The 20,912-nt window shown below is 65.2% G+C and overlaps 3 protein-coding genes across 6 annotated transcripts; 1 reads left to right on the top strand and 2 right to left on the bottom strand.

Annotated features, from left to right (window-relative positions):
* The first annotated feature begins 22 nt into the window (after positions 1–22).
* NCAPH2 (non-SMC condensin II complex subunit H2) lies at positions 23–10,307 on the top strand. 3 transcript variants are annotated; one of them, XM_059725600.1, is made up of 21 exons: positions 23–111; positions 452–643; positions 781–882; positions 1,083–1,138; positions 2,553–2,634; positions 2,890–2,961; positions 3,218–3,297; positions 3,638–3,792; positions 5,219–5,323; positions 5,693–5,835; positions 5,926–5,997; positions 6,266–6,332; positions 6,500–6,604; positions 6,759–6,812; positions 7,134–7,204; positions 7,397–7,514; positions 7,901–7,966; positions 8,301–8,356; positions 8,696–8,797; positions 8,980–9,129; positions 10,038–10,307. In XM_059725600.1, exons 2-21 carry the CDS (start codon positions 536–538, stop codon positions 10,176–10,178), a joined length of 1,905 nt encoding a protein of 634 aa, XP_059581583.1. In that variant the 5' UTR covers positions 23–111; positions 452–535; the 3' UTR covers positions 10,179–10,307. The 3 variants fall into 3 exon arrangements, with proteins under 3 accessions (XP_059581583.1, XP_059581584.1, XP_059581582.1); XM_059725601.1 differs by having other exon boundaries at positions 46–111; positions 455–643; XM_059725599.1 differs by lacking the exon at positions 23–111 and having other exon boundaries at positions 7,397–7,505.
* Positions 10,308–10,832: 525 nt separating this feature from the next.
* LOC109283760 (protein SCO2 homolog, mitochondrial) lies at positions 10,833–12,302 on the bottom strand. Its single transcript, XM_059725603.1, has 2 exons — positions 12,074–12,302; positions 10,833–11,681 (listed from the first exon to the last, which is right to left on the bottom strand). Exon 2 carries the CDS (start codon positions 11,673–11,675, stop codon positions 10,848–10,850), a length of 828 nt encoding a protein of 275 aa, XP_059581586.1. The 5' UTR covers positions 11,676–11,681; positions 12,074–12,302; the 3' UTR covers positions 10,833–10,847.
* Positions 12,302–19,190, bottom strand: TYMP (thymidine phosphorylase). 2 transcript variants are annotated; one of them, XM_019490098.2, is made up of 9 exons: positions 18,996–19,190; positions 18,711–18,913; positions 18,076–18,174; positions 14,210–14,339; positions 13,950–14,068; positions 13,704–13,866; positions 13,365–13,595; positions 12,553–12,693; positions 12,302–12,466 (listed from the first exon to the last, which is right to left on the bottom strand). In XM_019490098.2, exons 1-9 carry the CDS (start codon positions 19,132–19,134, stop codon positions 12,318–12,320), a joined length of 1,374 nt encoding a protein of 457 aa, XP_019345643.2. In that variant the 5' UTR covers positions 19,135–19,190; the 3' UTR covers positions 12,302–12,317. The 2 variants fall into 2 exon arrangements, with proteins under 2 accessions (XP_019345643.2, XP_059581585.1); XM_059725602.1 differs by lacking the exon at positions 12,553–12,693.
* Between the last annotated feature and the right edge of the window lie 1,722 nt (positions 19,191–20,912).

Below are 20,912 nucleotides of genomic sequence, written 5' to 3'. Positions count from 1 at the left end.
CGCCCCGCCCCGAACACGTCAGCGCGCGGTATACGTCACTCTCGCGCGGGAAGCGCGAAACGGCCGCCGCGCGGGGGCCGACGGGAGCGCGCTCCACCCCTCCCAGTGCCGGTGAGTGCGTGGTGCGGTCCGCGCCCCCCCCCCCCCACGGTGCAGTGGTACCCCCCAAAAGAACCCCCGCAGCCCCATGGTACAGTCCGGACCGCACAACCCCCCCCCCACTGCCTCATGGTACAGCCTGGGGTGCCCCGTGGTATGGTCCAGGCCCCCCACCCCACCCCATGGTACAGCCCGGACCCCCACCATACTTCATGGAACAGCCCAGGCCCCCTATCCCCCCTCCCCCCATTTCCGGCAGACCCCCTGGCACCCCCACCCCCTGCAGCGGGAGTCCCCGTGTGCATGCACACGCGTGTGGTGCTGAGCCCTCACCTTGCTTCCCCCCCTCCAGCAGTGCCCCGCCCCTGATGGCAGCACACGGGTGAGAGGGAGACGGAGCCGCCCCACCCCTGCCCCCGCCCCGCCGGCCGGCGCGATGGACGACGCGGAGTCGCGCTTCCTGCACCTGCTGCAGCCCATCCGCGACCTCACCAAGAACTGGGAGGTGGACGTGGCGGCGCAGCTGGGCGAGTACCTGGAGGAGGTGCGGACACGCGGTGGTGCGGCGCGGCGCGGCGGGGTGGGGGTCGCGGCGCGCGGAGAGCCCGCTGGACCGGGCCGCGCGTCCGTGCCGCTCCTGCCCGCCGCGGCCAGCAGCCCCTGCTCCTCTTTTCCCCGCAGCTGGACCAGATCTGCATCTCCTTCGACGGCGGCAGGACCACCATGAACTTCATCGAGGCGGCGCTGCTCATCCAGGGCTCCGCCTGCATCTACAGCAAGAAGGTGAGCGCCCGGAGCGAGGCCAGGCCGCAGGGAGCTTCGCCAGGGGCCACGCGTGGCTGCCTCCAGCCCCGGCCTCGCTCTGCGGAAGCCGAGTCCAGGGATCGGCCGCCCGGGAGAAAACCCCTTCCAGGGGCTGCGTTGGTGGAGAAGACGGGCAGCCGCAGGGCCCAGCCCTCAGACCCGTCACTTTATCCCGGCAGGTGGAATATCTCTACTCGCTGGTCTACCAGGCCCTCGACTTCATCTCCAACAAGAAGTAAGTCAGGGCCCGAGGGGCCTCTCCTGCCAACTGGGCTCAGTGCTGGGGGCTCCCCCAACGCCCCTGCAGCCGGCTTGGACGGCGGATCCGTGCCTCGCCGGCGCGGTCCTTTGCCCTCCCTGAGCTTCTTCCGAGCCAGGGCCTTGCAGCGTGGCGCGGGGTTGAACCGGTCCCTGCAGCACTCGCTGCCCTTGGCGGGGGGAGAAGCTGCCTCTGGTTTGTGGTTGGCAGCAAAGTGACCTGCCGGGTCCGGGGAAGGAGGCGCTGGCAAAACTGGGGGCCAGTGCCCCACCGTGTGCTGACGCCCAGCTCCAGGCGTGGGGTCTGCTCCCCTGGAGCTGCTGATCCCCGGGCGATGCAGCGCTGCACGAGGCTCGTGGGCATCCATGGTTCCCTTTGGGACCCCCTGGCACGGATCCAGGATCGTGGCCTTGCGTTGCGGCAACGACAGCCGTGTTGGGGGCCCAACGCCCCTCATTGGCAGAACAGGCCTGCTTCGGTGCTGTGCCAGGCGTCTCTGGGAGCTTCCCCCTTGCCACGTGCCCCTGGCTGTCCCCAGCGCTGCCCGAGGCGCTCCCCCACGTTGTCTTGGGGCTGGTGGCAGCTGCGGCTCTTACCGAAAGCCCGGAAGGGCGAGGCTCTCACCGCCCTGGTGTGAAACTGGCGCTGGGCTCCTGCCCTGCAGCCGACTTCCCCAGTGAAACCTGCTGTGTCAGAGCCGGCGCCTCTACGCCGGGATGGACCCTTGCTGCGCTCTGTTGGGTTGGGCCCGGCGGTGTCTGGGGCATTGGAGCTGCTGCAGCTGCGTGACGGTGACTGTCATGGAGCCAGACCTGGTCTCTGCTTCCCTCCCCGTCCCGTTTCCTGGCTCTGAAGCATCCTGGTGGACCAGCCCATGCTGCAGCCTGATGCCACGGGCCACCGGGGACTGCAGCTAGCTTCTCTCGCATGGAGCTGCCTCCATGGGTGTGTGTCTGGCGCGTTTTGTGGGCACCCGGCACCTCTGCCCCGTCTGCCAGCAGGGAGAGACCCTGGTACAGGCCTGCCTCCAGCGCGGCAGGCTGTGGCCCCGCTGCCAGCTGTGCCCTTTGCTGGGGGAAGGCTCAGCGTTGGCTGTCCCTGGAGAAGCCACATGCCCATCGGGGGACTCGCCCTCTTCGTTTGCCCTCCTGGACTCTTTAACAGCAACTGAGGCCAGGCCTGTCTCTGACACGTTTGCTCATGGGAAGGGCCAGACATGCCTGGTAGCTGCATGCGTTGCCTGCCCTGGAGCTGGGGGAGACGGGCCGTGACTTCCTCAGTGTCGTTGGTTGGGGTCGCACCGATGCCCCAGTCGCAGCCCCAGGGAACTTCTCTGCTGACAGCGACAGTTTCAGATGCCTGCACTCTCTTGTTTTCCCTCCTGACCCAGGCGGGACAAGCAGCCTGCGTCCGTGGGAGAGGACGGCCACGATGCCGACGCCACTGTTAGGACCGGGACGGAGGAGGAAGAGGTAGGATGGCCGGCGTGGGGCAGGCGAGCCCTCGCTGCTTCGGGGAGGCATGCAGGGAGGTCCAAGGTCGTCCTAGGCTGTCAGGAGCTTCTTGTGGACTGTCCGGTGCTCTTGGCCGGGTGCAAGAGCTCTTTGGGGGCTCAGAGTGGATACTGGCAAACCCGCCTGTCGGCGTCCCAGACGTGCCGTCTCCATCCAGCTCTCCAGACCCTCCGCCGCTGGCCTGCTCAGCGCTCTTCGTTTCTCTCCGCACAGTTCCTCTCGCTGGATGACATTCAGGATGCGTCTGCAGATAATGTGAACATGAGGAAGGACCATCGGCCCAGCGTAAGAGATACCGTCTCCAGCCCCGGCCTCTTGTACCCCCTTCCTGGCAGGGGTTTTGGGTGGATCCCACCTCAGCTGGGAGCACGGGCAGCTGAGCCCCTCGGGCTGCGCGGTGCACTCCTCGCTGCGGGGAGGGAGCCAGAAACCTTGGTCACTATCTGTTGGGGGGTGAGGGAGCCTTCGGAGCTCCCGGCTTGGGCCTGTGGTGTCCTGGCAGGACGGAGCGACAGGAGGACACGCAGCCTTGTCTTCACAGACCGTGAACATCGTCCCCTTGACTCCCATGGCCCTGGTGCCTCCGGAGGAAGCTGAGAAGAAGGGCAACCCCCTGTTCAGGTAGAGTTTAGCCTCATGGTGCCTTTCCATCACTGCCTTCCTGACGGGCTTGGGGGTGCCCATGTGGTGTGGTGCTGGGTGTGCGCAGGAGCGGGCAGACACGGGGCTGGGTTCCAGAGTGATCCCTCCAGCCCCATGTTCTGTGCTGGTTGGGATGGGACACAGGGTCTGTCCGTACTGGGTCCTTCCTCCTCTTCCTAACGCCCATGCTGTGTGCAAGAACCCCCTGTTCTGTCTGTCCTCAATCGCTGCCGTGCCCCGGCTCCCGGGAACACGCTGCCAGGAGGGGGGGTGGTGCCACATCAGAGGGGGCCTCTCACACGAGTCTTCCCCCCCTCAGCCGGAAGGGAGAGATCCTGGCCAGCCGGAAGGACTTCCGCATGAACACATGCACCCCTCACCCCAGCGGCGCCTTCATGCTGGAGCTGGCCGGCCTCTCGCCCATGCAGCACCTCGAGGCACAGCGCCAGGACGGGAACCGTGACACAGCGGCAGGTATGCAGCGTGGTTGTGACCAGCCCTGGCCCTGTGTGGTTTGTTTTCATCCCTGGCTATTGGCACGTGGTACTTAAACGTAAAGAAATGACGTAGGGAACGTAGCTAGAGGCTTGGATTGCGCTTGGCCAGCTGATCAGCGCCGCAGGGGTTGCACGTCGGCAGTGAGTGAGAACAGGTGCGCTCCGCGTACCTGGGTTCTGCTTTGGGCGACTATAGAAACCAGCTGGTTGTAGTGGCTGCGTAAGAAACCGGTGACTGGGCAGATCCCCATGCAGATGCAGCACTGGGACGTGTGTCTTCTGCTGTTAGACCTTCCTTCAAACCTCCTTGTCTTCCTGGAAGATGTCGCTTACCCTCTTCCAGGTGTGTTTGCAAGAGGATGGGAACTTCCTGCTTGTTGCATTTTTGGCAGCAGCCCGGTCTCTCCCTTTTTGGAGGAGTGGAGGCTGCCCAGGCCTGCCATCCGCTCTTTAGGTCACTGAGACAGAATCCAAAGACCAGACTGAGTCCAGATGTTTGGTGCCTCCGTGGCTGTAGTTGTATAAGCGTCTGGGAATCAAACCCAGGTCTCCTGCGTGGTAGACATGGGTTATACCACTGAACCACAGGGGACTCCGATGTCTTTAATACTGAAATAAGAAATAAATGGGCTGAGTCTCCCTTGCAAAACGGAGCCACGGGCTGTGGAATCGAGGAGGGGGAAGGATATGTCTGACCTTTGAGGCTGAGCTTTATAAACACGGCAGTCGGCCCCGCGTGCTGGGTGAGGGCAGTGGGGTCGGGGCTGGCCGCACGGTGCAGGTGACTGGGGATGTTGAGTCCCAGAGAAGTGGGGCTGGCAGGGCGCTCCAGAGGTTACCAAGCCCAACCCCCTGCCGAGGCAGGATCAGCCCTGTCCAAACCAGCCCGGACAAATCCATCCTCTAACCTGTTAGGAAAACTACCGTGACTGCTGACACAGCACCAGGCATCGCACTGAACCTGCCCCAGGGAAAGCCGGGGGGGCCGCAGCTGGGACTCCCCAGAGGTCCCAGGCAGAGGCCGTGCTCCCGGCTACAGGGGAAGGCAAAACCCCCTCAATCCATACTGATCTGATCGGGGAAATTCTTTTCTGACCCAACGCAGTGTCCACCTGAGCCTGAGGGGAGGACGGGACCCTCTAGCCAGGACCCTGCAGCTTTAAGTCCCAGTGAGACCATTGGCACAGCTGGTCACATCCCTCCTCTGTCATCCTTCCAGTTGTTTCCAGCTTCCCTGCCCTCAAGCTCAGAGTCCTCTTGTCTGCTTTATGCATTTATTTAAATCCAGTCATCATCTGAATGCCAGCCGCGAGCAAGCAGTCAGACGAGTCATGACGTGTGGTAGATCCCTCCCCGTTACGGTACTAAAATTGTGTTGTCCTCACTCCCCTGTTTTTCCTTAGCCCCGACAGGACTGCAGCCTGCCGCCCCGGGGGGGGGAGACGGGTCCAGGGAGGTCAGTGTCTGCGAGGCCCCCATCCCGGTCCTGAACTTCTCTGACGACGGAGGTGAGGCGTGCTGCCTGGCAGCTGAGCATGACCTGGGGCTCCCGTGTCTTGGGGAGGCACTGTGCCGACAGAGGGAGGGCTGGGGGGCTGGTTCTCCAGTACAAAATCTGATGGTGATGCTGTAATCCTCTAGTCCTGTCCTGTGCTAGAGGAGGGGAGTGGGTGCGCCGAGCCCTGCATCACCGGGATGGATGTGCTTTCTTCTCTTCCCATTCCCAGGCTTTGAAGGTGTCCTGCTTGGAGGGACATAAGCAACTGTCCTCCCCCAGGAGAGGCTTCAGGCAGGGTGCAGGAGCTCGCTGAGGCTCTCCTTGCTTGGATGGGGAGGCGTGTTTCCTCCCGAGGAGTTAACCGTGCTTCCCCTACCAGGTGCAGCAGCGCCCGAGTGTGACGCTGATGACGATGGAGGCGGCGATGGTGGCGGCGATGGTGGCGGTGGTTTCCTTCCTGATGTCCCGGAGGAGGACGTGGAGGCAGCTCCAGCTGTTGTCGAGCACGTTGAGCAGCAGAAGGTAGGGGCTGTGCCAGGGTCCCTGGGCAAGGTGGGGGCTGGGACTCGCTCCTGCTGTATCCCTCACGGCGCTGCTTGTCCTGTCTCCTAGTGCGCTTCCCAGACAAAGGGCTACATGCTGCGGGAGAGGGCTGCTGCCATGGACCACAGCGCGCACGTAAAGGTAAGAGGTTGTGATGCACCGATAGGGAAAGGACCGGTCCCTGCCAGCACTGGCCCAGTTGGAGGTGAGTGCAGAAGGCACCTATGACTGCCCCCACTGCCCTGCAGATGCCAGGGGCAACTGCAGCCGAGCACAGACCCTGCAGCCATTGGGGGTGGCCACGGAGCTGGACGACTGCATCGTTGTTGGTGCCAAGTGGGTGGCAGGGACGGGATCGGGATTAGACGGCCTGGGCGCCTTTTCTCCATGCTTGCCTTCTCTGCACCAGGAGATGCTGGATCCGTGGCGAAGCCTCGACCCTTTCGACAACTCTGAGGACAAGCCCTTTAAAAAAGGTGAGGCGGGGGTAGCAGGGCTGGTGCCCGGCTGCCTCTGGGCTTCAGCGTCTGCTTGGCTCTGGCTCCATCTGGGCCATCCTGGCCCCGGCCTCGCTCCACGGAAGCAGGAAGTGGAGGCAGCGGCTGCCTGGTGCAGCCCTCACCCCCTTCTCCCCCGGCTCCAGGGAGACCCTTCTCAGTGCCGCGTGGCTTGGACGACCAGCCTGGCAGCAAGCGGAAGAGGCGGCTCAGCAAGCTGCAGGACTTCATGAAGTGGTTCACAGCCACCCGTGAGTACCGCGCTCTGGTTCTCCAGCCCCTCTGCCCCCGCGTCTTCCACCAGCCTCCTGGTGACCCAATTTGGCAGCAGCTGCAAGGGGGGCCACGGTATGACGGAGCCGTCCTCCGGCCAGGTCTAACTGCAGCTGTGTTTGGCCTCTCTAGAGCACGGCGGAGCTGACAGCAGAAGGACAAGGAGGAAAGGGCCCACGTTTGCTGGTGAGTGGCCTGGGTGTACTTGGCCTCCTCCCCCCACTAACATCCCATCCTCCAGCAAACCTCTGCCAAAGCAGCTCTCATTTCGGGGCACTGGGGCCCACGCAGCTGCCCGCTGCAGGGGTGCTCTGGCAGGCCTAGCTACTACCCATGGTGCCCACCCTGTGCTGGGGTTCCCCTTCCACCTGGAGTGAGGACGGAGCCTGTGTGGCCTGTGAGACTGCAGCCAGCCCGGGGTGTTTCCTGGGGTCCATGGGAGCAGTAGGGGCCCTGGTTGGGCCGGGGCTCCGTCTCCCTGCCAAGCTGCTGCCGTGTCTCGTGCAGATCTGGAGGTTATGTACTGGAGGCAGCTGCGGGAGCGGATGAACGTGCAGAAGAAGCTGCAGAGGAGGATGGTAAGGGGGGAGCTGCGTGGGGCAGGGGCGCCAGTCCCTGGCCGCTCTGCTGGGCCTGGGCATGTGGGCAGAGAGGGGAGGCTGCCCTGCAGCCGGGGGCTTTCCCAGGGGAGCTCTCCAGGGACAGGGCTGAACGAGCACGAAGGCCGAGCGGCCAGGCTGGTGGTGATGCCCATGCGTCTCGCCTGCCAGGGGCTGCAGCTGCTGAACCAGCTGCCGGAGCATCATGCCGACGAGCCTGAGGAGGAGCTGCCTGTCGTGGAGGTGGAGCAGGAGGACAACTACCTGGACCGCGATGACGGTGAGGCAGGTGTGGTCACGCCCAGCGGGGGCTGCTGGGCACGCAGGGAATCGACCCAGCCCTACCCCAGGGCTCTCCCCGGCACTGGGGTTTTGTGAGTGGCCCTGGCCCTGCCCCTGCCCCTGCCAGCACTAGGTTGGGGCACAGACACCTCCTGTGCTGGCTGTTTGCAGCCCTGCCCCATGGGGCCAAGCTGAGCTGGAGGGGAGGCCCCAGGCTGAAACAAGCCCAGGTTTTCCCAAACCAGCCGCTCTGGACCGACTCCCCTGCTTCTGCGGAGGGGGCTGGGCCCAGGCAGGCTCTAGGGTCCCGAGTCCTTGCCCTGGGCTGTAGGCTGGGGCCAGGCAGGTACGACAGCTCTGCAAGGGCCCTGACCTGGGTTCTCCCTCCCGCAGATGACTTCCTGGAGCCCGAGAACATCCCGCTGGAGCCCCTCGTGGAGCTGGCCGAGGGTGTGCCAGGTAACGTACCCTGCCCGGTCCCCACTGCCCTCTTCCTGCAGACCTGGCCGTGGGCGCGGCCCAGCTCAGGGTGGGAGGCACTGACAGCACCGGCTCCTGCTAGACAGACCCTGCAGTGGGGGGAGCCTGCAAGAAATAGGCGCAGAACTGCAGCATCCGGGATGCTCCGCTGGAAGCAAGAGGGGCAGGGAGCTGCGTGGGGGCTCGTACGGCCCCCGCTGCTCCAGCGCACGGTGGAGGGTGGGGGAAGGGGAAACTGGCAGTGCCTTAAAGCGGGGAAGCAGTGTCCCTGCTGCACCCAGTGTGCTCGCTACAGCCTGCCCTGTGCCTGCAGGCCCCACGGACATCCCTGAGTCGCTGAGCTACGAGGAGCTGGTGCGGAAGAACGTGGTACGTAGCCCCCTCCCGTGGGGTGGTGGTGGGGGGAGCCAGACTCCCATCCCAACCTGCCCATCGCCCCTTCTCCCCCCGCCCATCTTGCCACTGCAGTCAGTGGCCTGGGGCTCCCTACTCGGGGCCAAGCAGGACAGACTTGCGAGCAGACCTTAGCCCAGCCCCATGTCCCACCAGCTGCAGCTCCGGGGCTCTGCCTGCCGTGGTCAGACCTCAGCACCTGCTAAGCCCCTTCGCATCGCTCCACTTCCACCTGTCCTGGCAAGTGCCCCCAGCACGTCCCCTCGCTCCGAGCCAGGCAGAGGGGCCATGCTGATCCCACCTCCTCCCTCCCAGGAGCTGTTCATAGCCAACTCCCAGAAGTACGCGCGGGAGACCGTGCTGTCCCGGCGCATCTGCGACTGGGAGGACAAGATGGGACCACTGCTGCAGGAGCAGGTGAGGCCCTTTCCCTGCCTGCCTCGGGGTGGGTTGGGCCCTGCTCTGGCTCTAGAGCCGTCCTGATGGGGCCTGCTCTAGGCTGGTTCCCCCAGCCAGGCTGGATGCTGTAACTCTCGGAGGGGAAGCCCCAGCCTCATTCCCTGGGCATGGGGGTGATGCCCGCTTCTCCTCCCTGGCAGGAGGACCGGGCCGTCTTTGACATCCACAGCTACGGGGACCGGCTGACATCGCGCTTCGATCGCGTGGGGGAATGGCGCTCCTTCGCCAGCCTGGTGGCTGGGCAGCCGGCCTTCGAAGTGTGTCGCTTCATGCTGGCCTCGCTGCAGCTGGTGAGTGCTGGTGGGGGGTGTCTGCCCGTCCCAGTGCCCCTGTGACTCGGGGCAGGTCAGCCGCTCTGCCCCCTGCCACCTCACAGAAATGAGAGAAATGCCAGTCACGGGGCTGGCAGGGAGCTGCAGGGTCACGTCCAGTCCTAGCCCTGCCTGAAGAAAGATCAGCTCTGTGCAAACCAGCCCAGACAAACCTCATGTCCGACCTCAGAGCCGCACGACAGTCGCCCCTGACAGCCCCAGACATTGCCCCCACAGCTACCAACGTCCTGCTGCTGCCAGGGGGGTCATAGGTGCTGCAGAGACCCCAGGCCGAGGCAGGCAAACCCCCTCCTGGTGCAACCAGTCTGAGCAGGGGGGGAAATCTCTTCCTGCCCCAGTGCAGCATGGGGCTGAGCCTGAGCCTCTCCAGCCAGGACCCTGTGGTGTTGGTGCCAGCAGGAGCAGTGGCACAGCCCAGCCCCATCCAGCACCCCTGGCGGATGCTTAACCCTGCATACTGACACACGGAGCAGGACAGGGTGGGGGGACAAGTAGTACAGCCCAGAAGCCTGGGACACCCCCACAGCAGAGCACGGGCATTGCTATGCTTGGATCCTTCCCACTCCAGCCTTTCTGGGTGCTGGGGGTTGCTGATCCACCGGCCAGCGCTGGTTTGCTCTAGCGTCAGGGAAATGGTGCTGGAAGACCCAGGCCTCCTAGGGGTGGTTGGACTGGTCTCCAATAGAAAAGCTGTCCTGTGCAGGTCCCAGGTCCTCCCCGCTCATTCTTATCAGGGGGTTGATAAGGTCATAGCTGCCTTGCTTGGAGCCAGGTCCCCCCCACAGCCTTGTACTGGGGGGTTGACTTGGTGCCCCAAGAGCTGCAGCTGGTACTAAGACACCCTGACCCCTTCCCCCCCTCCACAGGCCAATGACTACACGGTGGAGGTGGCGCAGGAGCCTGGGCTGGAGGAAGCCGTGGACACCATGCGGTTGCGCCTGCTCACGCAGGAGCGGGCGCACGAGCGGTTCCACACCTACACGGCCCCATCCGTCTCCAGCACCTGACGGTCTCCCCGAGTGGCTGCGGTCCTGCCCCCTGTACATAGCGAGCCCCTTGGACATCCCTACTTCCCCCCTCAGCTGGGCCCTACCCTTACTCTCTGCCCCCTCGTGCAGTAAATTGGCTGTTTTGTACCGGCTGTCTCCATGCTTGTGGGTAGGGGCTGGCTGCTCACGCTCACAAAGCCCCATCCCTGTCACTCTGCACTGTGCCCAGCTTTGCCCCCTTGCACCCCAGGCTCCTGGCTTGGGTGGAGGCTGGGACTGCTGAACCCAGGCCAGGAGGACAGGGCCGGGCCTCTCCCCAGCCTGTGGCACCCCCCACGCTGAGGTCACCGCTGCCCCTGGGGCCGTGGCTCTGGCTCCAGCCCTGCCCCAAAGCATGTGAGCCTGTTTGCCACAAGTGGGTGAGGAAGGCGGGGCCGGCCTGGCAGAGGTAGTGGCACCCTAGGCTGCAGGGCCAGGAGGACCAGGCATGAGACTACAGCTGGCTCCTACTCTTGCTGGTACGGCTCTACCCGCAGGTCGTGTCACAACAAGCCCGTGCGTGCAAAGGAGGGAGGGAGAGCACATGCCAGGGGCTGGCCGTGCCCACACAGAGGGCTCGGGGCTGTGGCCTGCTGTAGGGCCAGGAGCCGAGATGGAGACCAGGAGCAGAGGCTGGGGCCAGGGGGTTTATTGGTTGAAAGGGCGGTAGGTCACCATGTGCTGCCGCACGCTCTGGGCGATCTGGGCCTCGCTCTTGCCGCGGGTGTAGTAGTCCAGGAAGAGCCCGTCCGGTGCCAGCAGGTAGATGAGCACCGTGTGGTCCACGATGTAGTCGCCATCCACGTCGGGATCCCCAGCGCTGGCGTAGACGCGGTAGGCCTTTGCCACCTCCCGCACATTCTCAGGGCTGCCCGTCAGCCCCAGCAGGCGCGGGTGGAAGTCCCGCACGTACCGGGCCATGGCGGCCACGTCGTCGCGCTCGGGGTCCACGGTGACGAAGATGGGCTGCACGGGCGGCAGGTGGGAGTCGTTCTCCAGCAGGTGCACGACCTCGACCAGCTTCTCCAGCTCCTCGGGGCAGATGTCAGGGCAGTGGGTGAAGCCGAAGTAGAGCAGCACCCACTGCCCGGCGAAGTCGGCCTTGCGCCGCGGCTGCCCCGTGTGGTCCACCAGCTGGAAGTCTCCCTGGCCCACGGCCACGTGCCGCAGCTGCTCCACCCGCTGCTCCAACTGCTGCAGCTCCTTCTCCCGGCGCAGGTACAGCCACGTGCCCAGCCCGCCGGCCCCCAGCAGCACCGCCACCAGCAGCCGCGTCCGCAGGGGCAGCGGGGCCTTGCCCCCGGCTCCTGCCCGCCCAGACAGGGCTCGCGCGGGGCTGGCGAGGGGCTCCCATGCTGGGAGCCTCGGGCTGGGCCAAGGGCAGGTGTGCAATGCAGGGCGCGGGGGGCACCCTCGTCGCAGCGCAGCGCAGGCGTGCGCGGCCCTGCGCAGCCGCAGCAGCAGGGTCGGCAGCATCCTGGGCTGGAAGACAAGGGAGCCCCGGGCTGGGCGCTGCCCTGGCCACAGTGCGTGCGTGCGTGTGGGTGTGAGTTGGGGGGGCGGGGGGGCAGGGCCTTGGACTGATGCTCAACCTGCCCCGTGGTGCCTCTCATTCCCCACCTGCCCCTACCCCCAGCCCCGTGCTGCCCCCCACTCCCCACCTGGCCCCCACGCCCCTCCGTAGTACCCCCCCACTCCTCACCTGCCCCCCACAGCCCCTCCATCCTCCCCCGTAGTACCCCCCACTCCCCACCTGCCCCCCAAGCCCCGTGCTGCCCCCCCCGTAGTGCCCCCCACTCCTCACCTGCCCCCCAAGCCCCCCACTCCCCACCTGCCCCCCACGCCCCTCCGTAGTACCCCCCCCAACTCCTCACCTGCCCCCCAAGCCCCGTGCTGCCCCTCTCCGCCTGGGCGGTCACGAAGCGCTTCCCCCAGCAACACTTGCGGAAGTAGCACTTCCGAGCCGGAGCCCGCGCCCCACCCCCTGCCCGCGGGACGCATGCGTAGTGCCCCGCAGTTCTCGGGGCTAGCCGTGGCGCGTGCGCAGTGGCGCGGCGGCGCTGTGGCGGGTTGGGCGGCGCGGACACACGTGCGCGGGGCGGGGCGGGGCGCTGCGCTCTAGGGCGGGGGCGGGAGCAGCAGGTCGCGGACGCGGGGCGGCGGCGCGAAGGGCGGCTCGTCCGACAGCAGCAGCGCGTCCCGCAGCGCCCGGCCCGCGCCCGCCTCCAGCGCCGGCGCCTCGTGGTGCAGCCGCAGCCAGGGCTGGTCTGGGGGGGGACGCAGGGTCAGTCCTGCCCCAGCCCGCCTGGCCCCGGCCCCGGCCCCAGCCCGCCTGGCCCCTGCCCTGCGTCACCTTTGCGCAGGCGCTGCCCCACGGTGACCAGCAGCTCCGCGCCCACGCGGGGGTTGAGGGGCTGCCCCTGGCGCGTGCGGCCGGCGCCCAGGCTGTGCAGCACGCGGGCGATGGGCAGCGCCAGGATGCCCTGCACCGTGCCTGTCGGGGGAAGCCCACGTCACTGGGGTCCCCAACCCCAGCACCGGGAGAGTGTGCACCTGGTCACCCGGGTGGACTGGGTCGGGAGGGATGGGAGCCAGGCATGGGGACTGACCTCGGCCAAGCAGCCCCAGAGCCCAGGGGTTGGGGGGATGGAGTCGCTGGGCCGGGCCGGGGGCGCTGAGACAGACCCAATGGCAGAGTAAGGGGAGAAGGGTGGGGAGGCTGGACCACGGCCCCTCCAGCCGTGGTGGGGCTGTGGGTCCGGGGCTGGGGGGCTGGGGAGCGTGCATGTGTACACGAGCCTGTATACATGCGTGTGCATGCCTTCATCTGTGCGTGCTGGCACGTGTGTAAGTGCACACATGCATGACTGCATGGGTGAATGCACATGTAGATGTGCAAATGCGTATGCACAACACGTGCATTGTAGTATATACTGTGTATGCAACAGGCACACGTGTCTGCACACGTGTGCACGTACGTTTCTGCCAGTAACGAGGCTTGGATAGTGAGTAGGGGTGTGCTGTCAGCCCGGGGCTGTGCCAGGCTCCAGCCCGTGCCCAGTGCAGCTCTTGGCACTGCCCCGTGGTGCTGAGCTGCAGCCTAGGCCCCAGGAGCTGGTGGGACTCTCCCCGTCCCCCCTTGCCCCGGCCTCGGCCCCTGCCTACCGTCCTGGGGTGCGAGCAGCTCCTCCTGGGTGCGGGCCCGGCCAAGCACCTGGTAGCGTTGCTCCTCTGTGGCTGTGCACAGGGCCTGGGCCACGCTGGGTGCGACGCCCTGCGCCTGCAGCATGGCCTGGAAGATGCGCAGCGCCGAGCCGTCGTCCAGCGCTGCCGCGATGCAGCCGGACCCTGCCTCCGCTGACTCGGCTGCGCCGCACTGCCACAGCAGGCAGCCCCCTGCGCGGGGAGAGCGAGGCTGGGCACTGCTGCTGCAGCCCCAGGTGCAAGGGCGGCTGGGCTGAAGGGGTGCAGGATCCGGCAGCCCCGCCACCCCCGGGTCCGCACCTAGGGTGGTGACTAGCTCACGCAGGTCCGCGGGGCCCCCGCCGTGCAGACACTCCAGCGTCTCCAGCACCTCCAGTGAGTGGCCCACACGCTGCCCCAGGGGCCCGTCCATCTCGCTGAGCACGGCCGCGGTTTTGATGCCCAGCTGGCTGCCCACCGACACCTGCAGGGCGGAGGAGAGTGGCCGGTGCCCGGGTGGGGGGAAACCCAGAGCCTGCTAGGTCCCCCCTGCTGCCTGGTACTCACCAGGCTCTGGGCCAGGGGCCGGGCACTCTCCAGGGTAGGGTACAGGGCGGCGCTGCCAAACTTCACGTCCAGCACCAGGGCCGAGATGTTCTCCGCCGCCTTCTTGCTCAGGATGGAGGCTGCAGGCCGAGGCGGTCGCTCAGGCCCTGGAGCCCAGACACCTCCTTCTCCGGGGCAGCCCTGGGGTGCGGGAGCCCAGCGCTGCCCCCACCTCGGCCTCTCCCCTCACGCGGTGCAGCCGTGTGGAGTCTGCCCCGTACCTGTGATGAGGGGCAGGCTGTCCACTGTGGCCGTGACGTCCCGTAGGCTGTACAGCACCTTGTCCGCCGGCACCAGCTCGTCGCTCTGCCCCACGATGCAGCAGCCCACCTGCTCCAGGATCTGCCTCATCTGTGGCCAGAGCCGCTCCTCAGTGTCTGCCCTCGCCCCTTGTCCCCCCATGTGCCCTGCAGCTGGGGCAGGGACCAGCCAAGCCCCCTGCACGGCCACATCCCTTGGCCTTTGCACCCGCCCTGCTCCGGTTTGAGGCGCAAAGCTCAGGGGTAGCGGCACGGAGCGGCTCCAGGGACCCATGTCACATCCTGAAAGCACCCAGGAACGGGACCACAGCGCAGCTCCGGCTGGCCGCCTTCCCAGTGCCTGCTGCAGCTCCGTGCCCATGCCGAAGGCTCTGGGCATGCACTGGGGCAAGGCAGAGTGAGCGGGGCTTTGGCTGGGGTGCAGCTTGGGGCACCGTGCGGGGAGCAGCAGTCTGGGAGCAGGACTCTGCAGCCCACAGCTCGGCCTGGCCCCCGTGCCCATCTGCTGGTGCGTAGGGGTCTGGCTGGTCGCAAGGGGCAAGATCCTCCTGCAACGCTGGGCTCCTGCTGGCACCAACCCCACAGGGTCCTGCCTGGAGGGGCTCAGGCTCAGCCCCACGCTGCACTGGGGCAAGAAGGGATCTCCCCCTTGCGCAGACTGGTGTGCACTGGGAGGCGGTTTGGATCACAACTTCACACTTTCCTCTGCTGTCTCTTGAGCCTCCTGCGCCACGTGTTATATTTTGCTTTCATATCTCTAATTACTGCCTTCGCTTTGCCCCAAAATGAGCGGCTCTCCACCAAACCTCTCTTCTTTTTAAATGCGTCTCTAAAGAGCTCCTCTCAGAGATGCTGCCAGGCATTAATGATAGTTTTCCCTCTGACATTTTCTGTCCAGCCCCTTGGAAGCATTTAAGCCTCCTTAAAAATTAGTCTTTATCCATCACAACCAGGTCCAAGTCACCGCTCCATCGCAGCGGGTGCAGGATCGATCTTGCTGGGTCACTGTCAGCTCTTCAGCAGCCCCAGACACCTTGCCTTCCCGCTGCTGGGATCCCTCGGCCTGCTCTCCGGGTTGGCTCGGGGCCATCGCGGCCTCTCAAGCACTCCTGCTGCTGCTGTTGATTAACTGTTGATCTTTGACCCTGTTCCACGAGTCCAAAAGCCCAGCCTGGTAGCAGAGCCAGTGTTTTTTGCCTCATCTTGCTCTATAAATACCACTAGGACCTTCCTCGTATACGATGCACCTTGTGACAAGCGTGATGCACCTTGATTTGTGATAAGTGATTATAGCAAGGCTTTCAACCCTGTCTCCTGTGACTCACTAATGAGCTAAGGAGACAGGCTAGGTGGAAGTCCTGCAAGGGGATGCAGAACGGGTTGGATCGTTGTGCTCCAAGCGCAGTCCTCAATGGCTTATGCCTAACAGGGGAAGGTACCGTGTGGGGGTCTGTCCTGGATCCTGTACTTTTTAATATCTGCACTAACAACTTGCAAGAAAGGGCTGAGGGCCTGCTTTGCAGATCTGCAGGCCGTGCCGAGGGGGGCTGGGAGCAGGTGTGGCAGGGGACAGGGTTGCAGCCAACTGCAAAAATCAAGTGCAATTGATTTTTGCAATTGACTTTCCTCGAGTGCAAAAATCAGTCCGGTGAAGTTGAGCCGGGACGAGGGCAAAGACCAGCACTGCGGGCGGCACAGATAAGACCTGGGGAGCGATTGGCTGGAGAAGAGCCATGCAGAAGAGGACTCAGGGGTTTCAGTGGATGGAAAGCTGAATAGGAGCCACTGGTTCGGCGTGGCTGCAAAAGGGAGGTATTGGCAGGACCATCCTATGCAGGTTAAGGGGAGTCCTGTGTCCAGTTTTGCTTCAAGGAGGTGCACAGATTGGAAACAGTCCAGCGCAGAGCGACAAAAATGCCCGGAGGTGAAGACTTGTAAGAAAAGGCTGAAGGCACTTAGGGTGACCTAGTCTGGAGAAGAGAAGGTGGGGATTGGACAACAGCTTCTGACACAAGAAGGGGTTGCTATAAGATGGAGAATTAGCTGCTGTGTATGTCCCCTGGGGACAGGACACGATGGCTTCGACTGTAGCAGAGGCGAGGGGGGACTTTCTGTCCTCACTGAAGCTGCCGCGTCTCCATCCTTGGAGGGGTTTAAGAGCAGGGTAGACAGATGCATGTTGGGGTGACTAAGGCAGGGCAGCACCTAGGCCCGGCCCGGATGACTCCCCCACTGCTCTCCAGCTCGGCTGCTTTGTGGCCCTGTAAGATCCCTGCAGGCATCTAAGTTGTGTAATCCAATGCGATGCATGCAGCCACTGGCAGAGACTTGCCCAATGACTGTTTTCCAGCCCAGGCTGATGGGGCCATCTCCAGGAGGCAGCACAGCCTCCCGTGTCCTCTCGCAGGAGTTCCTGCCTCCCAGAGCAAGGACGCGCAGCAGGGACGTCTGCCGCAGGCAACTCCTGGAGAGCTGGGGATTGCTCTGATGTGTCCATCTCGGCCTTCCCGCCGGCTCCCCAACTGCCCACCTGCTGCTCTGTCTTGTCCCCTTCCTGGTGGGTCACCGCTGACCCTTGCCCACATGCCCCTGGAGCAGTGGTTTCCACACTTGCGTGTGCAGCGCAAGCACTGGCAATTCCAGACCCTCTCTCCCGGTGGCCACTTTGCACGTCCAAGACCTCTCCTCTGTCCTGCCAGGACAGCGCCCAGGACAGGCACCTGCTCCCTCGTCCTTGCACCTGCCGCCTTGTACATTGCTGCAGCCTGGAGCAGGGGCCGGCATCAGCTCACGTGCCCTCCCTCCGAGGCTTCCTCCTTGGCGGTTCCTCTTCCCCTGGCAACTCGTTCCCAGGCAAAGCCTCCCTGTCCTGCCTTCCCCACCCTCTCACTGGGAGACAGGGATTAGCTGCTTCCAGATTCATGTTTTGGGTGGCACTGCAGACACTGCAGCCCAGTGCAGGGCTTCTCCTGCACCCCTGCCTGGTGCAGGGCTTCCTCTTCAACTCAGCCTGGTGCAGGGCTTCCTCTTCAACTCAGCCTGGTGCAAGGTTTCTCTTGCAACCCCAGCCTGGTGCAAGGCTTCTCCTGCACCCCTACCTGGTGCAGGGCTTCTCTTGCAACCCCAGCCTGGTGCAAGGCTTCTCCTGCACCCCTGCCTGGTGCAAGGCTTCTCCTGCACCCCTGCCTGGTGCAAGGCTTCCTCTTCACCTCAGCCTGGTGCAGGGCTTCTCTTGCAACCCCCGCCTGGTGCAAGGCTTCCTTTGCACCCCAAGCCTGGTGCATGGCTTCCCCTGCACTCCTATCTGGCCCCACAACTGAGAAGAAGCAGGGCAGGGCATGCGTTTTGAGGGGAGCTCCATGACCTTTCACCGCACTGGGAAGTGCCGCAGCCCAGCTACTCCAGCCCGGCTTCACAGCTGCAGGGATCTGTGCATGGGTGTCCCAAGGAGCCATGGTCCATGTGCCGCCAGCCTAGCCCAGCTTCCTGAGCCTCCCCCAAGCCTTGCCCCCAGGCCGGGGGTCCCCATGACATATACCCCCATGATTCGTGGCCAATTGTAGCCCAGCTCCTTATTTGAGCAACGCCCCAATCGTGACACGTGCCACCTGGCACTGGAACCGGAGAGGAAGCGCTGGAGAGGAAGCTCCTGATGGTTCAATTCCCCCTCCGCCACTTCTGGGAGCAAGGACCTCATTTCCCTGGGCTCAGCCCTGCAGCCCGGCTTCCCTAGATGGCAAATGCTTCCCCCAGAGCCAAAGGCATGCACCCCACGGCTCCTCATGCGATGCTCATGCTCCCTCCCCTGCCCCCCACGACCCCCTCACCTGCTCCGGGCTCTGGGAGACGTTGAACCCTGGGATGGACTCCAGCTTGTCCAGCGTGCCCCCGGTGTGGCCCAGCCCGCGCCCGCTGATCATGGGCACCTGGCGGTGGAGGAGCGGCCCATGGGGCCTGGTGAGGGGCAGCAGGGCAGGGCAGGGCAGGGGATCCCGTGCTGGGCATGTGGATGCTGGGGACACCCATCTCTGCTGGCAGCAGCTCTGGGAGGGGTGCGAGCACACGGCTGCCACCTTTCCTGCCTCTGGGGCCAGGCCCAGGATTTCCCAAAGGGGGTGCGGGAGCAAGGACTCCCGCTGCAGGGCACTGATGCCTCCTGCTCCCAGCCTCCTTTGTGGGCTGGCCGGGGAAAGGGAACCCCCTTTCTGCTCCATGTGTCGGGGGGTTTGCAGCCTCCCCCAGAGGTGCTGCGGGCTGCGCAGCACCGACCCCGCAGGGTCCCGGCTGGAGGGTCTCAGGCTCAGCCCCGCTGCACTGGGGCAGGGAAGGATTTCCCCCCTGCTCAGACTGGTGCACTGGGGGGTTTCCCCTTCCTCTGCAGCGGGGGCACGGCTCTCTGTACCCCGGGGCTGTGCCGCACGCGGGATGGGGTCGGGGCTGGGCCGGGCGCGGCGGGGCTTACCTTGCAGCCGCAGGCGGCCAGGGCAGGGGCCAGGGCCAGGCTGACCTTGTCGCCCACGCCGCCCGTGGAGTGCTTGTCCACCAGGCGCGGCTGCCAGCCCCGCGGCCAGGCCAGCACGCGCCCCGACGCCGCCATCTCCCGCGTCAGCGCCAGCGTCTCGCCCGTGTCCATGCCCCGCAGCCGCACGGCCATGAGCAGCGCCCCTGCGGAGGATCGCGCGTGGGTGCGGGTCCCGGACCCCCGCCCGCCTCGCCCGCCCCGTCCAGCCCCCGGCCCGGTCCGCACCGATCTGGCCCTGCTGCAAGCTGCCCCCGCACACGCCCCGCACCAGGCGCCGGATCTCGGCCGCCTGCAGCTGCTCGCCGTCCCGCTTCTTCTGGATCAGGCGCGGGAAGCCGCCCGCATCCTCCTCCGCCGGCTCCATGGCCCGGACCGACGGACCGGCGGGCGGGCGGGCGGCTCCTCCCCGCGGAGGAGGGGCAGGGACTAGGGCAAGGGCTGCCCTGCCCTGCCCTGCCCTGCCCTGAGCCGCTCCTCCGTGGGGCGGGCCACACGTGTCTGCCACGAGCCAGGCCGGCTCCTATTTGGCTGGATGGGGCTTTGCAATGCAGCCCGGGCTGGCTGGGGCTGGGGCTGGGGCAGAAGGAGGGGGCCAAGGCAGCCTGAAAGAGGCACCCGTGTGTGGCTGTGCACTGGGGGTTAGCACCGTGCAGCCGGTTGCCCCGTGCAGGGCGGTAGTCCATGCACTCCTCCTAGCACTGCCAAGGAAGCACGGGAGGCGCTGTCAAGCTGCTCAAGAAGGCTAGGTTTTGTTTTATGAATCTGAATAAAGCATCCATATAACTGTCATGACTCCAGGACCGATGGAGCAAGCGGTCTCTTTGGGTTATTTTGACTCTTTGTTGCCTAGACATGCAGCACGGAGGTGGTGGAGCGCATGGGACGGACACGCTTAGAAACCACCATCCAGGAGAGAGGGGTGCGATGGCTCGGCCGCGTCGGGAGGATGGGAGGAGACCGGATCCCCCGGACTATTTTGTACAGCGAGGTCCCAGACGGCTCTAGAAAGCACACATACCACGGCATGGGCAAAATAGTATGAAGTTGTTCAATGTCTGACACAGCAGGTTTCACTGGGGAAGTCGGCTGTGGGGCAAAAGCCTGGTGCTAGTTTCACATCAGGGTAGTGACAGCCTCGCTCTTCCGGGCTTTCGGTAACAGCTGCAGCTGCCACCAGCCCCGAGACAACATGGGGGAGCGCCTCGGGCAGCGCCGGGGACAGTCGGGGGCATGCGGCAAGGAGGATGCTCCCGCAGAGACACGTGGCATGGCACTGAAGCAGGCATGTCCTGCCAACATGAGGGGCAGCAGGTCAGGGGTCCCCACAGCAGACGCTGGTCCCCAGGACTGGGCGATGCCAGCGTGTTGCTTCATCAACACAATTGCAACAGCGGTGCTGCGCAACGCAGCCACAAAGCAAGGCCACAATCCTGGATCCCTGCCAGCTGGCCTTAAAGGGAACCAGGGATGCCCATGAGCCTCGTGCAGCGCTGCATCGCCCGGGGATCAGCAGCTCCGGGGGAGCAGACCCCACGCCTGGAGCTGCGCATCAGCACACGGTGGGGCACTGGCTCCCAGCTCTGCCAGCGCCTCCTTCCCCGGACCTGGCAGGTCACTTTGCTGCCAACCACAAACCAGAGGCAGCTTCTCCCCCCGCCAAGGGCAGCGAGTGCTGCAGGGACCGGTTTGACCCCGCGCCACGCTGCAAGGCCCTGGCTCGGAAGAGGCTTGGGGAGGGCAAAGGACTGCACCGGTGGGGCACAGATCTGCTGGCCGAGCTGGCTGCAGGGGCGTTGGGGGAGCCCCCAGCGCTGAGCCCAGTCGGCAGCAGAGGCCCCTTGGGCCCTGACTTACTTCTTGTTGGAGATGAAGTTGAGGGTTCGGTAGACCAGCAAGTAGAGATATTCCACCTGCCCGGATAAAGCAACGGGCCTTAAGGCTGGGCCCTGCCTCGGTCCCTGCTGAGCCTGGCGAAGCTCCCCACGGCGCCCGCGGCTTGGCTCTGGGAGCAGGGGCCTGACACGGCCCTCACTCTGGGCGCTCACCTTCTCGCTGTAGATGCAGACAGAGCCCTGGATGAGCAGCGCTGCCTCGATGAAGTTCATGGTGGTCCTGCCGCCGTGAAAGGAGATGCAGATGGGA

The sequence above is a fragment of the Alligator mississippiensis genome, chromosome 4, assembly GCF_030867095.1.
Source record: "Alligator mississippiensis isolate rAllMis1 chromosome 4, rAllMis1, whole genome shotgun sequence".
In the NCBI taxonomy this organism is placed as follows: domain Eukaryota; kingdom Metazoa; phylum Chordata; order Crocodylia; family Alligatoridae; genus Alligator; species Alligator mississippiensis.
This window is presented reverse-complemented; position numbering and strand designations above follow the sequence as displayed.

What these genes read in the sequence shown, in the direction of transcription:
- NCAPH2 (XM_059725600.1), top strand. Translation starts at nt 536, where the DNA reads ATGGACGACGCGGAGTCGCGCTTCCTGCACCTGCTGCAGCCCATCCGC. An exon ending in GAAGTGGTTCACAGCCACCC is followed by an intron (nt 6,605 to 6,758) that starts GTGAGTACCGCG and finishes TGGCCTCTCTAG; the next exon opens with AGCACGGCGGAGCTGACAGC. An exon ending in AGCTGGTGCGGAAGAACGTG is followed by an intron (nt 8,357 to 8,695) that starts GTACGTAGCCCC and finishes CCTCCCTCCCAG; the next exon opens with GAGCTGTTCATAGCCAACTC.
- LOC109283760 (XM_059725603.1), bottom strand. Translation starts at nt 11,675, where the DNA reads ATGCTGCCGACCCTGCTGCTGCGGCTGCGCAGGGCCGCGCACGCCTGC.
- TYMP (XM_019490098.2), bottom strand. Translation starts at nt 19,134, where the DNA reads ATGGAGCCGGCGGAGGAGGATGCGGGCGGCTTCCCGCGCCTGATCCAG. An exon ending in TCTCCCAGAGCCCGGAGCAG is followed by an intron (nt 14,340 to 18,075) that starts GTGAGGGGGTCG and finishes CTCTGGCCACAG; the next exon opens with ATGAGGCAGATCCTGGAGCA. An exon ending in TGAGCTAGTCACCACCCTAG is followed by an intron (nt 13,596 to 13,703) that starts GTGCGGACCCGG and finishes CTCCCCGCGCAG; the next exon opens with GGGGCTGCCTGCTGTGGCAG.